Below are 25,687 nucleotides of genomic sequence, written 5' to 3'. Positions count from 1 at the left end.
TACCTGTGGCTTGAAAAGCAGCATTTTCATAGCTTCCGGGACTGTCAACCAAGAAATTTACCTGAAAGAGTGTTTGAATAAACGTCTGCTGCCTTTCCTGAAGAAACACGGTTGTTCCGTACTGTTTTGGCCGGATTTGGCATCTTGCCATTACGGTAAAAAGGCCATGGAGGGGTACGCCGCCAACAACGTGCAGGTGGTTCCCAAAGACAAGAACCCTCCCAACACGCCAGAGCTCCACCCAATTGAGAAATACTGGGCTATTGTCAAGCGGAACCTAAAGAAGACCAAAAACAAACTGCTAAGGACGAGCAGCAGTTCAAGGCAAACTGGCTTTCTGCGGCGAAGAAGGTGGACAAGGTGGCTGTACAAAATCTGATGGCAGGGGTTAAGCGTAAGGCCCGGCAATTCGGATTAGGAAAAGCGGAAGCCCAACTGAATATTTTTTCGAATTTTATACTAATTAAACTTGAAAAAGAAATTGAATTTGATTTTTTAAATAAACGATTTCACCGATTTACACGCGTTTTCCCCTGACCAAATTTTGACCGTATCACCCTTTAGGGTCGGATTAAGCCATCGGAGGGCCCCTATGAATCGATATTTCCAATATTCCATCTCTGAAGATACATAGTTTTTTGAACATATGAAGGAACTTAAAGTGAGTTCAACATATTGCCTTTAAATGCGTAGAAAGCAGTTTCTGGTATCTTCAGACAATAATTGCTGAACCATCAAGTGCAAACATCGCGAAACGGTTAAAAACATATCGAAAATGTTAACTTTGATTAGAGCTTTTAAATACAAAATTCAATTCGAAGTTTTTTGAATAACTCTATCACCAACTTAAATTCTCTGTTTGGATAAATTCAAAGATTAACAAATGAATGTTTTTTATTTCATCATTGTGTATCATAGTAAGTAATTCACCAAAAGCAGAATAAATATTTTCCTCATGACATTGAGAAATAACAATACTATTTGACATTTAAAATCCAAAATTTAAAAAATTAAACAAAAGAATTCAATTTATGTTACATGAATATTGAGCAAACAATGAAATGGTAAAGTGACGTTTAAAAACTTCAAACTTTCGACAAATATTTACAAATCATAATTTTATGAGGCACTAATCAAAAATCCTTTGATTTTGAAAAAAAAAATTATTTTTGACTTTTATAAGATCAATAAAAAATTTCACAGTTTTGAAACTTTAATTTAACAATAATTCCAATTCTATTTTTTTTAAGCTCAAAGGCGGAGCTTGATCTAGAGATTTTTTGAATCTGATAACATATAACGAATATGGTCTTTAATTCTTCAATTTTCAAATTCATATATGCCAAGATTCGATATCTAAGTTTTGAAGTATTGTTCTGCTTGTTTTCTCAGAAACACAATGAATAATTTATTGCATATTACAATGCATAATATTTTTCCTAAAGTTTGACCCGTTAATATAAAGAAATGACAAAAAAAAGGTTGTTATTCAAATTATCCATTCATTTTCTAAGTGAGTTTTGATTTTAGTTTTCGAAATTATAGACTGATTTTGAATTCTTTTATGGATGACTGAATCTAGCTCTGGCACTGGATTTTTGATTGAAACACTTTAGTGTAGAATTCTATTTCATTTTTATTTCTATATTCTCCTTTAACTGAATTTGATTCGAATTCTAATGTTGGAATGATCTTTCATATTCGAATGTTGATAAGCAGGAATAAAAAAAAATTATTGTTCTTCTATTTTATCGACTTTTCAAACTATATTGTGATGATTTGTAATTTGAATCATCCCTTCGAACGCAATTAAGATTCTGCTATTTTATACTGAATTTTGTTAAAAAAAAACTTCTATCAAATTATGGTATTATTGTAGATTTTGAATCTTTATCAGCACTAGATAATTGTTCTCGACTGGTAAAACTGTATAAACGGGAAAATATTTCGGCTTTTTCAGTCAATTCACGGATCCAAAACACCTTCTCTTCTTATTCCAATAAGAAGAGAAGGTGTTTTGGATCCGTCAATTGACTGAAAAAGCCGAAATATTTTCCCGTTTTTATCAGCACTTTTTTTTCAGAATTTCAACTGAAATTTTATTATTCTAATTTGGAATTTCAATTGCCGAAGCCACTTGCTCTTTATTTTTTTTCTGCACAATAATTTGAGTCTTGAACTCTGAATTGTGTTTTTGTGGTTCGCAAGTATATTTCTAAAGGAGATTTTTTATTTTTATTTAGACTTAAACTTTTTCAACTGAATTTTTTGAGAGGATGAATATTTAATCAGGGTTGATATCTCGAGTGTATTTAAACGACCTGCAGTTTTATTATGAGTTTTATTATGTTGAAATAAATCTTGTTTAAAGAATAAATAAACAAGATTTTTTTTTAACAAACTGCTACAGATATATCTTTGATAAAAATGTTAAAAAATTAGGAGCCCTCTAGAAAATTTGCCCAGGGCCTCTCAACGGCTTTATCCGGACCTGCCTAACATGTACCCCAGAAAAAATATTCGATGTTGTACAAAAAAATATGTTTTTCAAAATGTATTTTTCAACTTAAGCGTCAGTTAATCACAAAAAACTAAATTACCTACATAGCCAATGAGTTGTAACCTTTGCATATTTCATGAAATTGTTGGAAGCCTTAGAAAGCAAAAACTACTATTTCTAAACAGTTTTCAATGGATTTAGAGTTTTTATTTTGAACTAGCTGACCCGGTGTGCTTTGCTACACCTTTCAGAATCAAATGATATTTTCAGAAATCATTCAAATTTTTATTTTTTTTTGGTATTATTTTAAATTAAATTATGACGAAATTAATAAGCAACCATTATAAAATGAGAGCTTCAGCTGGAGTTTCAAATTGCAACACAAACCATAACTTATATTCTGAATCTTGATTTATGAATTTCTTTTAAAGATCTGATAATTTTCATCTGTTTCCTTAAGTTTCGCCCTAAAAAAGAAGGGTCCCAAATTAATCGTTCGCAAATATTCTAACTTATAAAGTATGGTTGTTTTTGCTTGATATGTTCTGGATTTATGCTAAAAAACTGATTAGAGAGCCCTCCCCCTGTCCTTCCCTTCACCCCCTGCTGAATGGAGATTGTAATCTTTAATAAACATTTTTTTCGTTCCCAAAAATCCTCTTATATCAAATATAGTTCCATTGGTTGATAAGTATTTAAGCTTTACAACAAAAACTGTATGGAGCGCCTTTTTTTCTTTCCCTCTCTACACTGTAAAGCATAAGAGTCTATAACAATCGTAGGAACATATCTCGTAAGCAAGCACCTTTCCATGCCATATTTGTTTCCATGTGTTGGCTTCGTAAGCATAAATTGAGAACATATGCTAACAAAATTGTATTGGGCTCACTTCCCTCCTCCCATGTACCTTCTCACTGAAAGGAGGATGATGTGTCAAATAATCATAGAGTCATACCAAAATGATTTTCCATGTTAAGTGTTGTCCATTTCTCGGATTTTGTAAAATAAAAATTAAATGTAAGCTTCCCTCTTCCCTTCCTATATTCCATGCCATGCCAAATTTGGTTTTATTTACGTATTAAATTTTTGAGTTTTGTATAAACTTGAAAGGGAGTACCATCTCCCTTTCCGTTCTCTTCTTTCAATAGAGGGGTGATAACTTAATATTCATAATAGTATTTTTCGTACTCAAATACTTTTTGATGCCAAATTTGGTTTCATTTGCTCAATTAACTCTCGAGTTATGCAAAAAAAAAAAATGGAAACCCCCCCTTCTTCCTTTATATCTTACCGCTTAAAAGGTACGGCTTCAATTTATAATAGAAACATTTCTCGTATCCAAATACACTCACATGTCAAATATGGTTCAATTTGCTTGATCAGCTCTCCAGTTATATTGAAAATTGTAAGGGAGACCTCGCCTCCCCCTTTTCATCCACCTCTTCGAAAGAGTGAGGGATACCAAATATTCATAGAAGCATTTCTCGTACCCAAATACCGTTCCATGCCAAATTTGGTTCCATTTGCTGTTGTAGTTCTTGAGTTATGCAGTAAAAATTGTATGAAACTCCCCTCCCTCTTTCCTTCCTCCCCGCTGTAAGAAGGAAGGGGACTCAAACAATCATTAGAACATGTCACGTTCCCAAATACCCGCCCATGCCAAGTTTGGTTCCATTTGCTTAGTTACTTTCTTAGTTATGTTGAAAACTATAAAAGAGGCCCCTCCCCCTTTATATCTCCCTACTGGAAAGAGGGAGGGGTCTCAAATAATCATAGAAATATTTTTCATATCCATATACCCTCCCATGCCAAATTTGGTTCCATTTGCTTTATTAGTTTTTGAACTTTATAAAAGAATATGAAAGAGGCCCCTCCCCTTTCAACTGGAAAGAAGGAGGGGTCTCAAACAATCATTGAAATATTTTTCGTATCCAAATACCTTCCCATGCCAAATTTGGATCCAATATCTTGATTAGTTCTCGAGTTATATGAAAAATTGTAAGGTAACCCCCCTCCCCCCTTCCTATCACGCCACTGAAAGGAGGGAGGGGTACCAAATATTCATAGAAATATTCCTCGTTCCCAAATACCACCCCATGCCAAATATGATATCATTTGCTTGATGGGTTCTCGAGTTATGCAAAAAATTGTCTTTTGTTTGGGAGGCCCCTCCCCCCCTTCATGAGAGAGGGAGGGGTCTCAAACCACAATAGGAACCTTCCCCTGCCTCCAATACCCCCACCTGCCAAGTTTCACGCAAATCGGTTCAGTAGTTTCTGAGTCTATAGGGAACAGACAGACAGACAGACAGACAGACAGACAGACAGACAGACAGACAGACAGACAGACAGAAATTCATTTTTATATATATAGATTGGTTATAACTTTAAACCTGAATTTCACAACTTTTTTTTTCATGTTCATGTTAAAAATGAAGCTTAAGAAAAGTCAAACCAATAATCAAAGACAAATTTCATTTCAAGCTTATTTGAATTTTTGGATGATTTAATGTGGAAAAATGTCTTCTTCCGTACAAATTTTCATACAAAATTGAAATTGAGATAACTCAGGAATCAACCAAATCTTCTCAAATTCTACACTGATGCTTGGTGACCCAAAAGGCATCGAAAAAACATATGAGAGCAAAAAGTCTTTTTCCCATTAGACGGGTGACCCATTAGACCGCTGCAAAAAACTATTTTTTGCTTAAGTGTTGAAGAGTGTATTGAATTTATGACAACATTTTTTTAACCAGTCGTTAATGTATGCCAAACACTACAAATTAATTAGAATTTTTGAATTGATATTCTATATTTGAGTATGTATCTAGTGATTTGAAAATTTCTATAGCAAATGTGTACTTTATTTTGTCGCGTACTGTATCTAACGCTTCATTAATTAAGACTTTGAGCGCTTTGAAGCACCCTTAAATCAAGTTCAACTCTTATAGTTATTTCATTTAAAATTTATAGTTAGTCATCACCATAAATCAACCTCATCTTCTTTAATATTTTCTTACCTAATAGCAAATAGTGACTCATGATGAAGCTTTTTCAAATTATTATAAGTAAAACTTTGAAAAGAAAAAATAATCAATAGTGCGTTGGATAGGAGAGAGAATCCTCCAAAATGTGGCAAATCGTTCTTAAAAACAACACCATGCGATAATTTCTCTTACCAAAACTCCCACAAGCTGACAGCGGAGTCGGGGGTGGACCATCATCTGCCACCGGAGCAGCATAGTTAACGGATTGCACTTCTCGCTTCAACATTCGCACGACCTGTTCCAGCTTATTGGAATCACACTCGATATCCACCAGGACATCGGCCTCCTCGCAGGCCTCTCCAGGCCCTCCTTGACGGTTCAGTTCCACGTGAAGAACGTTGACGCCCAGCTCCTGGAATACCTGCAGTGCCCGGGCCAGGCCGCCGACCTGGTTCTTCAGGGTAAATACTATCGAAGTTTTGTCCCCGCATGCCTGTCGATGCGGATCGTTGCCGTTGCTATTATCGTTACCGGATGGTTTTCCGTTGCCGCCATTTTCCTGAAAAGAACGCGATTTACGCTTTTTGGATTTCGTGGAGTGAGTCGTCAGGTTCAATGTTCCAATGATCAAATAAAAAATCAGTAGGGGAGAATGAGGATACTTGATCCCTGAGGATACTTGATTCCTTAGCTATATCTCGAAACTGGAATGTCTTACAAAGATTGAATGTTCTAGAAAAATGTGCCAAAATGAGCAAAATAAAAATGCTTGTAGTTTAAAAAATTTTAACAAAATAATTGTTTGAGTAGTTGAACTTTGTTTGAAAAATTTCACAAAATGTAACTTGAAGATCTTTTTTCATCACTTTAAAATGTTCCTTACATGGGAAAATTATGAAAAAAATATTTGTTCCAATGTATCAATCGTTCAAGCGTAAAATGAGCTTCATAATGCCATATTTTCAAAGCAATGGAAAAATCTCAACTTTTTTCAGAAAAAGTTTTCTAAAATGTTGATTATGGGTACAATTGATCCCCTAGAGTTGGGTACAATTGATCCCCCTTGCAAACGGCATATTCTTGTTCTGAATTGATCGTTATGATTGCTGATTACGAAATTACTAATATTTATCCAAAAACTAATATTTATCAAACAATTGTCTGAAGAAAAAAGCAAAAATAATTAATTTTCTCTTAATTATAAAAAATAGCGCCTTTAAGTATGCAATGTTATTAGCGTTGAGACATAGTTATAGAATTTTCTTCTTATGTCTGCTATAAATTGTGAAATGAGAACAAACATGACCAAAATAGTCAATTAACATTCTATCTTGAGGGTTTGTTTGATTTTTTACAAGGATTCGGGCTTCCTGAATAAGAGATCAAGTCTCCTTCAATAGGGGATCAAGTCTCCCCTAACTTCAGAAAAATCGCAATTTTTTTACTCCCACGAAAATGCTTCTAGTTCATCAACGGGTTCAAATATCGTTCTAATTTTTGGAGCATAGAAACTTGAAGTTACAAACAGTCAGAAAATGTAAAAGACGGCGAGTTGGTAAATTTTTCCCAAAAGATATGGTGAAAATAAGAAAAGGGGATCAAGTATCCCCACTCTCCCCTACAATTCTTTTTGTACTCTTTGCCTCAGATAATGAAAACAAGGAAAAAATATATTGTATTGTTGTTGGGGCATAAGGCATACATATGTGGGTTTAATCCCTCAAAAGACGAGGAAGTATAAACCTTACTGGTTTAAAAAATCCTTTGGAAAAAATTATTCAGTCAAAATCCTGAGTTAAACCTTTAATCGAAATCCAAAAGATGAATTAAGGTGTAAAATTTAAACATATTTTTATTACTATTATTCAACTTCAAAAGCCTATCAAATTAAAGCATGTGACAAATTGAAATTCTCATGAAAAAAATTCAAAACCTAATTTAGAGTTTCAAAGTTTCGATTATAGTTGTTTTACCATTTTTATGGCATTCGCAACTTTGAATCAACTATACAGTTGCGGACAGTTGCGGTGTTCGATGTTAACTCTTGGGCTTGAACTCGCGGACATCGGCTTAAGTAGGCAATTGACTTGCCAACTGAGCTATTTCACAAGCCCATAAATTTGGCTATAAATGTTCTTCATTAATGTTCAAAGCGTTCGTCTGATTTACATTTGATTTAAAAAATGGGATCTATATTCTTTCAATATCTACAATCTGATACTGATCTAGATTCTGATTTCATAGAAACATGTGATACAGAAAATCAGTTAGCATCGTTATGGCCCTACTCAAGCAAGAAACCAAAACTCACATATTAAATTAAGAAAAATGGCTTTAAAAGTTACATACTAGCTAACAAGCATATTAGAGAAGTAACGCCCTTTAGAGAAGTATATGTACTCAATAACGAACATGAAAGTAGCAGAAAATAGTTTTTGTGCGCTGTAAGTGACTTAGAAAAAAGGGAATTCTGCTAAGTTATCTGCATTATACTGGGTACGGCAATTGAACTACTACATACATTTTAGAGTGATTTTTACGAAGCATACAAAACCGAATTAAATGACATCTTTTCATTTTGTTAACACTATGTCTAAGCTGTCAGATGATATTTTTGTTATTTTGTGAGCGAGTGTTTTTTTTTGTAAAATATGCCTTGAACCTCAACGTAGTGCTTTGATTGCCTAGTTCCAGGCTGTGAAATAGTAGAAAGACATATTACGTGGGCTGTCCAATGTAGGTACGTGTAGCCAATTTTTGTTTATTTAGCCTTCACTTGGAAGATACTTGGAGATGTTTTTTTCTGAAATAAAAAAGCCACATGGAATAAACAACAAAATTTCAGTACTTTTTCGGTTGCAAATATTGAACGTATTTGTCGATTTGTTGCCGTTTTCCAAACTCCGTTTTATTTCTCTTCTCTATCTTACATATGCACGACCCTAGCCCCCTCCCCCCACTCCTTCATTAATTTCCCTTATATGCCTTAATTTACATTAGCAAATGGTGATAAATTTTGTAGTTGCTTTAAATTCTGAGCTTCTAAATTCCTAATTCGGTTTTAAATTTTAATGGAATGACAAATTTGAAAAAGTCATATAGGGAGGTGAATATGGTTATAATACTAAAATACTTGAAATATTTTTTCTGCTGACGTTATACATTTATTGCCTACCCTATGCAGTTTCTTTTTTATTTGCTCAGATTAAAAAAAAAACAATAAAACAAATCCTGAAATACGCACGGAAACATGTGATTTTCAATATTTTTAACTTTCAGAAATGTATACCATGTTTAGCTTAGCTTAGCTTAGTTGACTACTAGGGTGGCCCAAAATTGTACTACGTAAGGGATTTTGGGGGCTTTAGCTTCAAATGATAGCTAAGGGTATAAGAAACAAACTTTCGTAAGGCAGCGACTCAGAAAAATGCTGTTTAGAGGTCGCACTGGTTCGATTTATAGAAAAATTCCATTTTTTCGACATTTTGTTCTATTAACATTTTCAGATCTTGAAAAAGTATCAAACATGTGTCTCTAATATTTTTTAAATTTTCTTTATTATGTAAGTTTTAAACTAAAAATTTATTGGGGCTGTTTTGGACTCTCAATTTGTATTATGATTTTTAAACTACGCTATACTATTGATCTGGTAAGAAAAATAATTAAAATAAACAAAAAAAGTGTACTTTGGATTAAGATTTATGATGTGCGACGTTATGATGTGCAACTTTGCAGAAGAAAGTGTATAGCTATGACTTGTATTTTCAAAGTAATCCAACTTTCAGTGTGGAAAAAAGTCACAATTTTCAAATTTTTGCTACGAAGTCCAAAACAGTCCCAATAATTTTTTAGTTTAAAATTTTCATTATAAAGAAAATTCAAAAACTAACATGTTTGAAACTTTTTTGAGATCTGAAATGTTATTAGCACAGAATGTTGAAAAAATTGCCTTTTTTCCAAAAATCGAACCAGTGCGACCTCTAAATATCATTTTTCTGAGTCGCCGGCATATAAAATATTGTTTCTTACATATTAAGCTATCATTTGAAGCTTGAGCCCCCAAAATCCCAGACATAGTACAATTTTGGGCCACCCTATTGACTACTCATATCCACTTTAAATCATTGAACTTGAAGAGCTTAGATTAATTCATTTTAAACTTCAGATCACATATTTGATTATTTTGTTCAACTTTCGCACTTTAAATTCCATGATCACTGGCGTGGCTTAGCAGAAAAAGTTCTATCTCGTCAATGTTTGCTACTTCGTGGTTGATCGAGGCCATCAGCTTTGTGCATGGGCCAAAAGAATGGTGCTAGGGAAAATCAGTTCATTCACAATGCAAAAACTTCATGCTCTTCCTTTGAAAATGATCAATAACGGCGCCGGCCACGTCCTAGTAGTAAACGAGGAATGAAGGAGATTGTTAGTAGGATACTTCATATGATCAATTAACAACCTGTATTTTTATATTCCAAAGACTAATTTTGAAAAACAAACGTAAGTCAATATCATCAACTATAGAAACCTTTCAGAAATTTCTAGCATGTTTAATGGACAAAAAAATCTTGGTCGTTCTCAGAAGTGAAAAAAAGCCTTTTGGTCTTCAAGTGTATTTCTAGTAAAAAACTAAAGTTGTAATTAAATTCTCCATCAGAGTGATCAATTTTCCAATATGAAAAGTATGACTTCAATCGGCAGTGAAATTTTCTAATCTTTTTTTTTTGTCTCTTAGTGTCCAATATTTCACAAAAAAAAAATTCAATCGTATTATACAAAAAGTGTTGCTGCCGCATGAAATCCATTTTTGATGATGTTTTGAGCAGCGGAAGGTTTCCCTATATGGATGTTTTTGAATTTTAAAATATTTTCTAAAGCGAAGGTAAATTATCAATCCACTAAAACTTTATTAGATTGTAAAATAAGAATTGAGGTTCTGAATCATATTAAAAGCTTCTCTTATTCGATACGAATTATGAAATTTCAAATTTCAAGTTTTAGATCCGATTATATTAAATCTGTTTGAAATCTATCACATCACATGTTCATACTATGAATTGTCGTGAAAAAAGTTCAAGTATCTGCTACCAAACTGAAATTGAATATAAAATATTCATAGTAAATTTCTAACAATATTCTCGAGATTTCTATATTCAAGCTTTTGCGTTGAAACACCAAAGATTCCAGCAACAATAAATCGAAAGTAGAGATTACGTGTAATAGCTTTAGGGTCCTCTATAAGTTTTAAGAGTCAAAAAGGAATAAAAAGTTTATACAAAAGCTGTTACAATATGAAGAAATCGGTGTTTGGCGATAGAGATTTAAATGCATTTCCAGAACCCAAAATTTACATTCACAATTAAAACACAAGGAAATAAAATTCAAATTTTCCGAGGTGTAAAGAATTGATTTTGACGTCTTTAAAAGTACAAATTCACTGAAAAAATTTGTGCATTTCTTAGCAAAAGTGTAAAACATTAAAAGGATTTAGAAAAATAAATTTAAGCTCAATGATCAATTTTCATGAGGACTGTGAGTAATTTACCATGACTTCTGGGCGTCATAATTATAGAAGTAAGTATGTTTCCTCGTTTTGTAAATTACAGGGATTTTGAAAACATTTTAAACCAAAACAATCTTGGATATTTTTTGCTGAACAAGTGAAAATGCTTTCAGCTTTCAACAAAGTTGTGAAACAGATCATGATTTTCAGTAACAAATACTTAACTAAACAAAGCTTCTTTTTGTGATGTTATCTATTCAAGTTTATGAAAAAAAAAAATTAAATTTATTTTTGTATCTTTGGAACAAGACTATCTAGACAAAATCTGTATTGTTTTTTTTTCGGGAATCAATCACTTTGTGTCATTTTTCCCTGTAACCTGTATCGTAGAATTAATATAAAATAATCAATAAACTTAAAATATTTTTTGTTGTTCATGTAAGTAAGTTACTTCATCAATTATCAATAATCGATTTCAATCTAAACTGATAAGTTTTAGAATTTCCAAACGCCATTCTGCCAAATAATCGAGTTTACTGATAAGTGTCAGTCAAATGTTTGCTTTTTCAAACGTATAGTTGCAAAATAAGAATCATTAAAAATTTTATTTGAGCCTAGCGCTGATATTCAGAACCTTAGGAAAAAAAAGATATCTTGTAGATTTTTTTTTACATTTTTATTTCACGTTATGTGTGTATTATTTTCTTTTGAAAAAATACATTTATAACCAGAAATTCTTCCAAGAGCTTTCTAAGAGAGAATTTTCAAATAACAGATACACAAGATTACGACAATTTTTAATCAACATTTTTTCGCAGTAAATATTAGGGTAGAATTTGGATACATGATCCTCTTTTCTTATTTTTATCATATCTTTTTGGCAAAATTTAGCAACTCATCGTCTTTTCCATTTTTTGACAGCGTTTAATTTCGAGTTTATATGCTCCAAAAGTTGGAACGATACATGATCCCGTAGATGAACTAGAAGCATTTTCGTGAAAGTAAAAAAATTGCGACATTTAAATATGAATTAAATTTAAAATATGAATTTCAAATCGATGTATAGGGGAGAATGAGGATACTTGATCCCTGGGGATACTTGATTCCTTAGCTATATCTCGAAACTGGAATGTCTTACAAAGATCAAATGTTCTAGAATAATGTACCAAAATGAGCAAAATATCATTGCTTGTAGTTTAAAAAATTGTAACAAAATAATTTTTTGAGTAATTGAACTTTGTTTGAAAAATTTCACAAAATGTAACTTGAAGATCTTTTTTCCATCACTTTAAAATGTTCCTTACATGGGAAAATTATCAAAAAAGTATTTGTTCCAATGTATCAATCGCTCGAGCGTAAAATGAACTTCATAATGCCATATTTTCAAAGCAATGGAAAACTCTCAACGTTTTTCAGAAAAAGTTTTCTAAAATGTTGATTATGGGTACAATTAATCCCCTAGAGTTGGGTACAATTGATCCCCCTTCCAAACGGCATTTTCTCCTACTGAATTGATCGTTATGATTGCTGATTAAGAAATAACTACTATTATATATCCAAAAACTAATATTTATCAAACAATTGTCAGAAGAAAAGAGCAAAAATAATTAATTTTCTCTTAATTATAAAAAATAGCGCCTTTAAGTATGCAATGTTATTAGCGTTGAGACAAAGTTATAGAAATGTCTTTTTATGTCTGCTATAAATTGTGAAATGAGAACAAACATGACCAAAATAGTCAATTAACTTTGTATCTTGGGGTTTTGTTTGATTTTTATACAAGGATTAGGGCTTCCTGAATAAAAGATCAAGTCTCCTTCAATAGGGGATCAAGTCTCCCATAACTTCAGAAAAATCGCATTTTTTTACTCCCACGAAAATGCTTCTAGTTCATCAACGGGTTCAAGTATCGTTCTAATTTTTGGAGCATAGAAACTTGAACTTACAAGCTGTCAGAAAATGTCAAAGACGGCGAGTTGCTAAATTTTCCCAAAAAGATATGGTGAAAATAAGAAAAGGGGATCAAGTATCCCCACTCTCTCCTAAGCCTAAGCCTAAGAGTACACATTGAACATAGTTGTATCGGATAAGTTTTTCAATGTCTGTCCGCATACTACAGCGTCGATATAAAGTCTCAAATTACACAAAGAAAAAATATCAGAAAAATACGATAAAAACGTGTTTATGTTTAGATTTCAAAACTTTTCAATATTTCGTACATACATTATGAATATGGTAGGTAAGATCTTTTAGACGCAATTTTTAAAAACTTTGAAAAAATGTATCTTTCTTTAACTTTGTCAAACAATCTTTTCAACATGGTAGGAATAATTCAATCCTTTAATATTTACAGCAAAATCTCTCCTTTTGTGCAGCGGACTTCCTTCCTTGATGGCCCACTCCTGATCGCCACTGTGATACAGCCATAATCCGAGTAATCCTTTCCCGGAACCACTCATAATCGCACAAATTCCAACAACGGATCGATTATCACTTAACTTGTACCAATAATTTGGTACCTACTGGCACAAAACACTTCACTTAATCCACAGAGTACTTGCTGCAGTCACCGTCAATTTGCAGGCAACCAACCCGATGGAAGGCAAATCCAACAGCCAACAGCAGCACTTTTCACCAGCAGCACCAGCACCAAAATTTTCCCCGGGTTAATCCTTTGGACCGACACGTTCAACAAGTGGAAAACAACTGTAGATTTCGGTCAGAATTTCCCGGCCTTTTATATGCTTCCGATCCGGTGCCAGCATAAAATCTTCTCGGCAAGTGATTTCGAATACGGTCCGTGACGTTTTTTTTTATCTCTGCTGTTCTTCTGCATCGTTTTCCCATCGATGGGAAAACTGGGTTGGAGTGAAATGTGGAAGATTCTCCAGAAAAGGTGCTTATGCACGGATGAATTCTTTTGACAATAAAAAAATATAAAAAAGTGTCAGGAAATTGAAATCTTTCACTGTTCAATTAACAATTCAATTGAATTTAGGATTCAAAATTGTAGATGAACATATAACAGATAAAAAATTGCACAACATTCCAACATAAAAGGTCCTTGAACCAATGTCCAAGATTTTGAATAAAATTTGACGAAAAAAATATGTATTTCTAAGAAATTAAATTTGAAAGTCCCATATCCCAGATTGCGTATCCCGATCCCGGATCCTAGATCAAAGCACATTATATAGAGCAAAGAACAAAGAGTGTTGCGCAAAGAGCCCAGAGCACAGAGAACTATAGGGCACAAAGTACAGAGCACAGAGCACAGAGCACAGAGAACAGAGCAAAGAGCACAGAACACAAAGTACAGAGCACAAGCCACAGAGCACAGAGCACAGACCACAGACTACCGAGCACACAGCACTCAGCACAGAGTACAGTGCTAAACACACAGCACAGAGCACAGTGAACAGAGCACAGTGCACAGAGTACAGTGCACAGTGCACAGAGCACAGAGCACAGAGCACAGTGCACAGAGCACAGTGCACAGAGCACAGAGTACAGAGCACAAACCACAGAGCGAAAAACAATGAATAACGCGCAAAGTGTAAAGGGCAAAGAGCACAGAGTACTGAGCATAGAGCACAGAGCACAGACCAGAGAGCACAAAACACAGAGCAAAGAACAAAGTGCACTGCGCAAAGAGTATAGAGTACAGATCACAGAACACAAGATACAGATCAAAGAACAAAGTACAGTCCGCAACGTGCAATGTGCAAAGAGCACAGAGTACTGAGCAGAGAGCAAAGAGCACAGAACGCAGAGCACAGAGCAAAGTGCAAAGCGCAAAGTGCAATGCGGAAAGTGCAATGCTCGAAGAGCACAGAGCACAGAGCACAGAGCACAGAGCACAGAGCACAGAGCAAAGAGCACAGAGCAAAGAGCACAGAGCATAGAGCAAAGAGCACAGAGCTCAAAGCATAGAGCAAAGAGCACAGAGCAAAGAGCACAAAGCAAAACGCAAAGAGGACAGGGCACAGAGCACAGAGCGCATAGCACAGAGCACAGAGCACAGAGCACAGAGCACAAAGCACAGAGCACAGATCACAGATCACAGAGCAAAGAACAAAGTGCACTGCGTACACTGAGCACAGAGCACAGTGTAAAGAGTTCAAAGAATAGAGTATATAGCACAGATAACAGACTGCACATACCTTACACCTAACAGATAAAAGATATCTTTATAAATGACAGAAATTAAGATAGTGTACTCGCATCATAATCAAAAAAGTTACGAAAAGAAGAAAGCAAACCAGCATCCGTACCCTTTCCTTCATCCCGCGTGACTCCTTCTAGTTGAGGTAACTGAATCAATTTTGACGACTAGTATACTTTCTTTCCGTTATCTTCACCTTCGGAAAGTGTGGGCCGGATGCAGAGGATCCGTTTCTCGGGCGCCAAAACCCGAACCGAATCGAGTTTGTTCTTGAGAGAAAACGTTTATCCTGGCACCCATCCCATTCCTTGTGCCCATACCCACACACGTACGTATTTCAATCGGTTGGATTGGCTGAATCATGATAAAGTCAGGAACAATCAAAACTTTATTGTCATCCTCTTTCCGAATGGCGGGACAGGAAGGAGTCAGTCAGTCAGTCAGGGGCAGAATTTTATGCTGGATGGGTATGTACAACATCCAAGCTTCGCAATCATCAGGCTGTTATCACATGTTTCATCGGAAGCGCACGCATAATTTTAACTTTTTCATGCTAGTGAAAAGTCGCTTTTTGTCGAGGATTCAGTTCATGAAAGGTTCTTTAAGCGAGCAATAATGAATGTGATTTGTTGATTAAATTATGCTTATTCATGCTCCCCAATTAATCATTCGGCAGTTGGGAAGAATTTCAATATTCTCACTAAGTAATTTTAAAAAGTGTTATCTAACTACAGTTTTCAAAGTTTAAGAACACTCTTTATAACACATTCTTGAAAATCAAACATCCTAGGAAAAGAGAGTTTTTTTTAAACAAATGATACCTAGCTATCTGATGAATAAATGTATAAGCTAGTGCGCACGGGGGAAAATGAATGAGTTTCCATCCATTCGCGATGATGCACATCGTCGAAGTCGAAGCTTTGTCATTAAATGGTGTTCTTGCTTCGGAGCAAATGTGCACAATGAGAACGTAGCAAGGGAATGAGAACCAACAGAAGTCCCACGGAAGCTAGAAAACAAACTCTCGAAGTCTCCCAAGAGGCTTTGGGTTTGAAGGAAGAACCATTTCTATTCCATTCACCTTGAGGGAGTTTCGTAGCTTTCTTATTATTTTGAAAAACTCAATTGTGTTTCAAAGGTATCCTTTCCATTCATAAAAAAACAGCGTTATCAAGAAAATACTTAAGCCAAATATAGTAATAAAATCTAGTAGGAACTTTCGTCAGTAGATGGTGCTGACATACGTGTCCTGTATGAGATGTATGAAGGAAGCTGTCAGTGAGGTATATTTGTTTTACTATATTTGCTTAACACGTTCGTCGCCATGGGATCCAAATTCGGGTGACGGGAGGTTTCTGGAGTCGGCACAACGATGTGAAATTTTACACATCACTTCACGTGATTCTCAGAATAAGCCCCATGGTCTTGATTATACATCGGATTATAATGAAAATTTGCACATGGGAGTTTTACAGCACATGCTTTTGATTTCACATGTCAAATTTTGACAAGGAATCATTAAAAGCAATGTTCTGGAAATCAATTAAAACAAACACTCAGGATGCGTTTCCTGTTGGAAACATTCTGATTGTATAATGGGATAGCGCCTCTCGCAACTGCTTCGCCTGGCTGGTATGCAATCTCGATCAGCGCTCCTATCAGCTATGCAAACCGAGTCGCATCATTCAGAATCATCGGTTTAGCAAACATCGCATATCGGAGATGAGTGAGATACAAACTGATCCATTCTGAATGTAGCTCACTCAGTATCTGTCTGAATTATATGAAATTCAAAATTATTTTTTGCAGGACGAGAAAAATCAAACAGTTGTGCGGGACACCATAAATTCTCAGTAGTTTTAACGTGACGGACGACAGTTTAATAAGAGAACTTGTAAAAATGGAAAACACGGCGAAAGTGAACATCTTCCCCTCACAAACACAACTACAATTTGATTCTGATCATATTGATGTTAAAAAACGTTATAACAACAAATAAATTTATTAATTTGCTATATATCAAATCAATCAAAATACGCTAATGATCGGTTTCATGTATCACTCACTCACTGCCTGATCCATTCACTCCTGATCGAAAACCAACATGATTCGCCATATGCATTGCGCATTGGCGAGATTCCAATTGGATGATGGTGCTGCACTGTTTTGACAGCAAGCATCGTGCGAGGTGATCTGTATTTTAGCGATGAATTGAACGATCGATGATCGGGTAGGTCCAGTAGCAATCAATAACGAAACCCGACCGCTGTACCTTCAGCTGCGAAGAGCAATCAGAAACATTCATTGAAAATGAGTGATTTTCGGAACACTGATTAAAAGGGTTCGTCTTAATATTTTCCAATTTTTTTCTGCAATAATTACGTTGTTAGGCATCATATCGAGGCAAAAATTTAAACACGAGAGTTTTGCAGGATGAGGAATCGATTTCTGATAACAAACTTTCTATTAGCCGACAGAAAAAGGGGTCGTCCACATTTACTGTTTAATGTTTTTGCAATATTTGATTTATTTTGCATGAGATCCCGACAAAAAATCATTCACGAGTGTTTTACAAAACGGACAATTGATTTATGAATTAAAATTTTTAATCAGACGACAGACAAGGGGTCGTTGATATTACCTTTAAAATATTTTAGACATAATTTCGTTGTTATGCACACGAAAAAGACAAAAAATCGTACACGGGTGTTCTTTTCGACGGTTAATCAATTTCCTATTTTGAATTTCCGTTTGGTGACAAGCAAATAGGTAGCTTGCAAATTCTGTTTAGTATTTTAAGCAATTTTTTGGTGAAAATTCGTCCCAATTAACGATTAAATACAAAATTATCAGCTTTAAAGTTCAATGCGAATCGAAGTTCGTGCGGGATCAGCTAGTTATACATAAATAAAAATGTTAAAAAAGTTGTTTATTGAAATACGGTGGATGGTGGTGCACCTTGTCGGCTCTGCGCTTTTTATGCCTAGTTCCCCAATATAATGACGAGGCTCACGTTTCAAGTGTAAACAGCACACGTGGGAAAAGAAGCACCAAAGGGCATTTTTTTTTTACAAGATGGAAATTTGACTTCAAACCATAACAGCCGGGTGTTTGCTGCCGTGAGTGGGTTCGTCCCACTAAAACCACCTTGGGCTTCGTGTGCCAGATGTGCCCCTTGGTTTCACCCTACGTCAAGGGGTAGGCTGTGCTCATGCACTTATACAACTCACCCTTTTCCTTTTCCTCTTTCTCAGTTTTGGTCTATCTTCTTGATCTTCGTTCTGCTTTATCCTCTTTCTCCTTTTTCCTTCCTCTCCTTTTCAAGTAGGAACCGTACAAACCGTAGGAACCGTACGAACCATAAGGAACCGTAGGAACCGTTCGAACCGTAAGGAACCATAGGAACCGTAGGAACCGTACGAACCGTAAGAACCCTATGAACCGTACGAACCGTAAGAAACCGTAGGAACCGTTCGAACCCTAAGAAAAGGTAGGAACCGTAGAAACCGTACGAACTGTAGGAACCGTAGGAAACCATTCGAACCGTAAGGAACTGTAGGAACCGTAGGAACCGTAGGAACCCTATGAACCGTACGAACCGTAAGAAACCGTAGGAACCGTTCGAACCGTAAGAAAAGGTAGGAACCGTAGAAACCGTACGAACCGTAGGAACCGTAGGAACCGTTCAAACCGTAGGAACCGTAGGAACCGTAGGAACCGTTCGAACCGTAGGAACCGTTCGAACCGTGAGGAACCGTGTAACCAGTGCGTTAACTTACTGTTCAGTTTAGTGAGAATCTTTTGTGTAAATTGCGTGAATTCATCATATGCAAGGAGGTGCTTTAGTGCGTGAGGGAGAATGATCACCGTAATTTCCCGAACACCGTACCAGCCGATACAATTGGGTCAACTCAGCGCTAGTCGACACCAGGTGGAGCTGAAGAAGGCGTTAGCGCCACCATTGCGCCCAGAGAAAACGGGACATGATGGGAGGAATTACTGGATGGACTTCGAAACCTTTGTCCTGCGTACGGGGTCAGCGTACTCCGATCCTGATAGCGTCACTTGGAATTCATACTGCAAGGCATCCACATTACACGGAGCCTTGCCTAACAGAGCACCAGACCAAGTGTGAAACGGAAGTATTCAGAAAACGGAACTTAAACAGATCCAGGTAAACGCTATCGTCTGCCCCGTACCAGGCAATGTAACATTAAAACCTATTCCCCATCATGATCCTAGGGCCCCGATATTTTCTGCTGGAAACTGACCGACAGCTTCACCTGGCGATTGTCTGAAAGCCTAGCTGTGCTGACGACCCGGTCCGTCAGACAATCCAGCGATCAGGAGCTTGTTTGGCATCGCGACCAGCTTCAGCCGCCGTGCTTTACGCCGTCCGAGATCCGCCCTCCGGTCAGTTCGAAGTTTGGTCCATAATACGGTTCCGGTAGTGCCACGTGTCCCGTCTACCTGTGGTCTGCTGTTGGAGCTGAACAGCCGACACCCGGACCAGCCCACCACGTCCCAGTCGAATCACCACAAAACCATCAGACTGTGCAGACCGTAGCCGAAGGTTACCGTAGACGAGAGCCACCAGCGTTAGTTCACCGTGCCCGGTTAAAAGGTAGGACCAAACAACCATTTAAGGGTGGAACTTACCGCGCGGTTCTTGAAAACCATTTTCCACTACCCATTCGTCCAGTGCCCAGTGTCGCGACCTAAAGTGCTAGGGAAAATAAAGTGGGATTTCAAACGAGCAATCTAAAGTGTTTCCTTGTATCGCGAAATTTCATTTACGAGTGTGCCGTCCCTGAGGCTTAGAGGGGGGTTCTTGCTCGACTGAGCAGCAGGCTAGCCCGTTGGTTACAACCGTAGGAACCCTTCGAACCGTAGGAACCGTTTGAACCGCGAGGAACCGTAGAAACCGTAGCAACCGTTCAAACCGTAGGAACCGTACGAACCGAACGAACCGTACGAACCGTAGATACCGTAGGAACAGTACGAACCGTATGGAACCGTAGGAACCGTAGGAACCGTCCGAACCGTGAGAAACCGTAGGAACCGTAGGAACCCTTCGAACCGCAGAAACCGTACGAACCCTTCGAACCGTAGGAACCGTAGGAACCGTGGGATCCGTTCGAACCGTGAGGAACCGTCTTAACCGTAGGAACCGTTCGAACCGTAGGAACCGTTCGAACCGTAGGAACCGTACGATCCGTTCGAACCGTATGAACCGTACGAACCGTAGGAACCGTAGGAACCGTTCGAACCGTGAGAAACCGTAGGAACCGTAGGAACCCTTCGAACCGTAGAAACCGTAGGAACCCTTCGAACCGTAGGAACCGTAGGAACCGTACGAACCTTAGGAACCGTAGGAACCGTACGAACCGTATGGAACCGTAGGAACCGTAAGAACCGTTCGAACCGTAGGAACCGTTCGAACCGTGAGGAACCGTAGGAACCGTACGATCCGTACGAACCGTAGGAACTGTACGAACCGTAGGAACCGTAGGAACCGTTCGAACCGTATGGAACCGTAGGAACCGTAGGAACCGTACGAACCGTAGGAACCGTACAAACCGTAGGAACCGTAGGAACCGTTCGAACCGTAAGGAACCGTAGGAACCGTAGGAATCGTACGATCCGTTCGAACCGTAGGAACCATACGATCCGTTCGAACCGTATGAACCGTACGAACCGTAGGAACCGTATGAACCGTTCGAACCGTGAGAAACCGTAGGAACCGTAGGAACCGTAGGAACCCTTCGAATACTAGAAACCGTAGGAACCCTTCGAACCGTAGGAACCGTAGGAGCCATAGGATCCGTTCGAACCGTGAGGAACCGTATTAACCGTAGGAACCGTTCGAACCGTAGGAACCGTTCGAACCGTGAGGAACCGTACGAACCGTACGAACCGTACGAACCGTAGAAACCGTAGGAACCGTACTAACCTTAGGAACCGTTCGAACCGTATGGAACCGTAGGAACCGTAAGAACCGTTCGAACCGTAGGAACCGTTCGAACCGTGAGGAACCGTAGGAACCGTACGATCCGTACGAACCGTAGGAACTGTACGAACCGTAGGAACCGTAGGAACCGTCCGAAGCGTAAGGAACCGTAGGAACCGTAGGAGCCCTTTCATCCTTAGGAACCGTAGGAACCGTACGAACCGTAGGAACCGTACGAACCGTACGAACCGTAGGAACCGTAAGAACCGTTCGAACCGTAGGAACCGTTCGAACCGTAATGAACCGTAGGAACCGTAGGAACCGTACGATCCGTACGAGCCGCAGGAACCGTACGAACCGTAGGAACCGTAGGAACCGTTCGAACCGTATGGAACCGTAGGAACCGTACGATCCGTACGAACCGTAGGAACCGTGGGAACCGTAGGAACCGTTCGAACCGTGAGGAACCGTAGGAACCGTAGGAACCGTTCGAACCATAGGAACCGTAGGAACCGTACGAACTGTAGGAACCGTAGGAACCGTACGAACCGTATGGAACCGTAGGAACCGTAAGAACCGTTCGAACCGTAGGAATCGTAAAAACCGTGAGGAACCGTAGGAACCGTACGATCCGTACGAACCGTAGGAACCGTACGAACCGTAGGAACCGTTCGAACCGTATGGAACCGTAGGAACCGTAGGAACCGTACGATACGTACGAACCGTAGGAACCGTTTGAACCGTGAGGAACCGTAGGAACCGTAGGAACCGTTCGAACCGTAAGGAACCGTAGGAACCGTAGGAACCGTACGATCCGTACGAACCGTAGGAACCGTACGAGCCGTAGGAACCGTAGGAACCGTTCGAACCGTGAGGAACCGTAGGAACCGTACGAACCGTAGGAACCGTACGAACCGTACGAACCGTAGGAACCGTACGAACCGTACGAACCGTAGGAACCGTAAGAACCGTTCGAACCGTAGGAACCGTTCGAACCGTGAGGAACCTTAGGAACCGTTCAAACCGTAGGAACCGTACGAACCGTACGAACCGTAGAAACCGTAGGAACCGTACGAACCGTATGGAACCGTAGGAACCGTCCGAACCGTAAGGAACCGTAGGAACCATAGGAACCCTTTGAACCGTAGGAACCGTACGAACCGTAGGAACCGTACGAACCGTAGGGACCGTAGGAACCGTAGGAACCGTTCGAACCGTGAAGACCGTAGGAACCGTTCGAACCGTAGGAACCGTAGGAACCGTACGAACCGTAGGAACCGTAAGACCCGTTCGAACCGTGAGGAACCGTTCGAACTGTTATGAACCGTAGGAACCGTAGGAACCGTACGATCCGTACGAGCCGCAGGAACCGTACGAACCGTAGGAACCGTAGGAACCGATCGAACCGTATGGAACCGTAGGAACCGTAGGAACCGTACGATCCGTACGAACCGTAGGAACCGTGGGAACCGTAGGAACCGTTCAAACCATGAGGAACCGTAGGAACCGTACGAACCGTACGAACCGTACGAACCGTAGGAACAGTACGAACCGTATAGAACCGTAGGAACCGTAAGAACCGTTCGAACCGTAGGAACCGTTCGAACCGTGAGGAACCGTAGAAACCGTAGGAACCGTACGATCCGTACGAACCGTAGGAACCGTACGAACCGTAGTAACCGTTCGAACCGTGAGGAACCGTAGGAACCGCAGGAACCCTTCGAACCGTAGAAACCGTAGGAACCGTAGGAACCGTTCGAACCGCGAGGAACCGTAGGAACCGTAGGAACCGTTCAAACCGTAGGAACCGTACGAACCGTACGAACCGTAGGAACCGTACGAACCGTACAAACCGTGGGAACCATAGGAACCGTAGGAACCGTACGAACCGTATGGAACCGGAGGAACCGTCCGAACCGTAAGGAACCGTAGGAACCCTTTGAACCGTAGGAACCGTAGGAACCGTACGAACCGTAGGAACCGTAGGAACCGTACGATCCGTACGAACCGTATTAACCGTGGGAACCGTAGGAACCGTTCAAACCATGAGGAACCGTAGGAACCGTTCAAACCATGAGGAACCGTAGGAACCGTAGGAACCGTTCGAACCGTAGGAACCGTAGGAACCGTACGAACCGCACGAACCATACGAACCGTACGAACCTTACGAACCGTAGGAACCGTACGAACCGTAGGAACCGTAAGACCCGTTCGAACCGTAATGAACCGTAGGAACCGTAGGAACCGTTCGAACCGTAGGAACCGTACGAACCGTAGGAACCGTAGGAACCGTAGGAACCGAACGAACCTTACGAACCGTAGGAACCGTAGGAACCGTTCGAACCGTATGGAACCGTAGGAACCGTAGGAACCGTACGATCCGTACGAACCGTAGGAACCGTACGAGCCGTAGGAACCGTAGGAACCGTTCGAACCGTGAGGAACCGTAGGAACCGTACGAACCGTAAGAACCGTACGAACCGTAGGAACCGTACGAACCGTACGAACCGTAGGAACCGTAAGAACCATTCGAACCGTAGGAACCGTTCGAACCGTGAGGAACCGTAGGAACCGTTCGAACCGTAGGAACCGTACGAACCGTACGAACCGTAGAAGCCGTAGGAACCGTACGAACCGTATGGAACCGTAGGAACCGTTCAAACCATGAGGAACCGTAGGAACTGTAGGAACCGTTCGAACCGTAGGAACCGTAGGAACCGTAGGAACCGTACGAACCGTACGAACCGTACGAACCGTAGGAACAGTACGAACCGTATGGAACCGTAGGAACCGTAAGAACCGTTCGAACCGTAGGAACCGTTCGAACCGTGAGGAACCGTAAGAACCCTAGGAACCGTACGATCCGTACGAACCGTAGGAACCGTACGAACCGTAGGAACCGTTCGAACCGTGAGGAACCGTAGGAACCGCAGGAACCCTTCGAACCGTAGAAACTGTAGGAACCGTAGGAACCGTAGGAACCGCGAGGAACCGTAGGAACCGTAGGAACCGTTCAAACCGTAGGAACCGTACGAACCGTACGAACCGTAGGAACCGTACGAACCGTACGAACCGTAGGAACCATAGGAACCGTAGGAACCGTACGAACCGTATGGAACCGTAGGAACCGTCCGAACCGTTAGGAACCGTAGGAACCCTTTGAACCGTAGGAACCGTAGGGACCGTAGGAACCGTAGAAACCGTTCGAACCGTGAGGAACCGTAGGAACCGTACGAACCGTAGGAACCGTAGAAACCGTACGAACCGTAGGAACCGTAGGAACCGTACGAACCGTTTGGAACCGTAGGAACCGTAAGAACCGTTCGAACCGTAGGAACCGTTCGACCCGTAGGAACCGAAGGAACCGTACGATCCGTACGAACCGTAGGAACCGTACGAACCGTAGGAACCGTAGGAACCGTTCGAACCGTGAGGAACCGTAGGAACCGTTCGAACCGTAGGAACCGTAGGAACCGTACGAACCGTAGGAACCGTACGAACCGTATGGAACCGTAGGAACCGTAAGAACCGTTCGAACCGTAGGAACTGTTCGAACCGTAAGGAACCGTAGGAACCGTACGATCCGTACGAACCGTAGGAACCGTACGAACCGTAGGAACCGTAGGAACCGTTCGAACCGTATGGAACCGTAGGAACCGTAAGAACCGTACGATCCGTACGAACCGTGGGAACCGTAGGAACCGTAGGAACCGTTTGAACCGTGAGGAACTGTAGGAACCGTAGTAACCGTTCGAATCGTAGGAACCGTACGAACCGTATGGAACCGTAGGAATCGTCCGGAATCGGCATTAGGTTGAATGCAAATTAGAGGTGATTTAGCTGAACCTGTTAGAGCAATCGATAGGCGGAAAAACTATGCAATGTTGCACTAGGATCAGAAGTGTGTAGAATCCCGCGTGGAACGGGTAGGTATCCAGGAAATAATGAGTAGTAGATTCTCGGGATGGATTTGTGATTGTGAAAAATCAACGGCATCTTCTTCAGCCCATACCAAAATGGATGAACTCACTCGAAACTGCAGCCGGGCGACGATTTCAATGGTCGATGCTCAATGCCGATAGAAAACTAAGGGTCCGGATTACCGAGTGGCCAGTGTAGCACCCAATAAGCTAATAGCAAAAATACCTACTTAAGAAAACTGTGGCAGAGCGTAGATCATAACCCATATGGATAAGCTTATAGAGTAGGATGGTGAGAGACCAAGGGCATCGATCGAAAAGTGTGAAGTGTGGAAAAATGTGGAAAAAATGGAGAAGATCATCACGGATCTTTTTCGCAATATGATCCGACGCAATGGTCATAAATCCCATACGCTACCACGTCCTTACTATCTGCACAGAAGGTTAAACTTTAAGACATAAAATTCGGATTTCGGAGAGGAAGTGGGTGCCAACTGAATGGTGAGGGAGTACCCGATGAATAATTTAAGTATGATTCAAAACAAAATTTGATGAAAAAAATATTCGAAAGGAAGAGATTTGAAAATAAATTGCATAATTATCATACTTCTAATGAAAGAAACGTAACCTAGAAGATACTAGCACAAGCCTTTACCTATCGGA

The 25,687-nt window shown here is 39.6% G+C and overlaps 1 protein-coding gene across 2 annotated transcripts in view; it reads right to left on the bottom strand.

The window, feature by feature from the left end:
* The window catches only part of LOC129756679 (tryptophan 5-hydroxylase 1), a 32,368-nt gene extending 18,686 nt beyond the window's left edge, over positions 1-13,682 (bottom strand). Inside the window, exons 1-2 of one of the 2 annotated variants that reach the window (XM_055753618.1) lie at positions 13,341-13,682; positions 5,679-6,066 (exon numbers count right to left, since the gene is read on the bottom strand). In XM_055753618.1, coding sequence (XP_055609593.1) covers positions 5,679-6,066; positions 13,341-13,448 — 496 coding nt within the window. In that variant the 5' untranslated portion in view covers positions 13,449-13,682. The remainder of the gene's footprint in view (positions 1-5,678; positions 6,067-13,340) is intronic. The other variant, XM_055753619.1, reaches the window with a different exon arrangement.
* Between the last annotated feature and the right edge of the window lie 12,005 nt (positions 13,683-25,687).

This window comes from Uranotaenia lowii, chromosome 3 (assembly GCF_029784155.1).
Source record: "Uranotaenia lowii strain MFRU-FL chromosome 3, ASM2978415v1, whole genome shotgun sequence".
NCBI classification, from domain to species: Eukaryota; Metazoa; Arthropoda; class Insecta; order Diptera; family Culicidae; genus Uranotaenia; species Uranotaenia lowii.
Note: the sequence above shows the minus strand (reverse complement) of the source record. Positions and strands in the feature narration are given on the sequence as shown.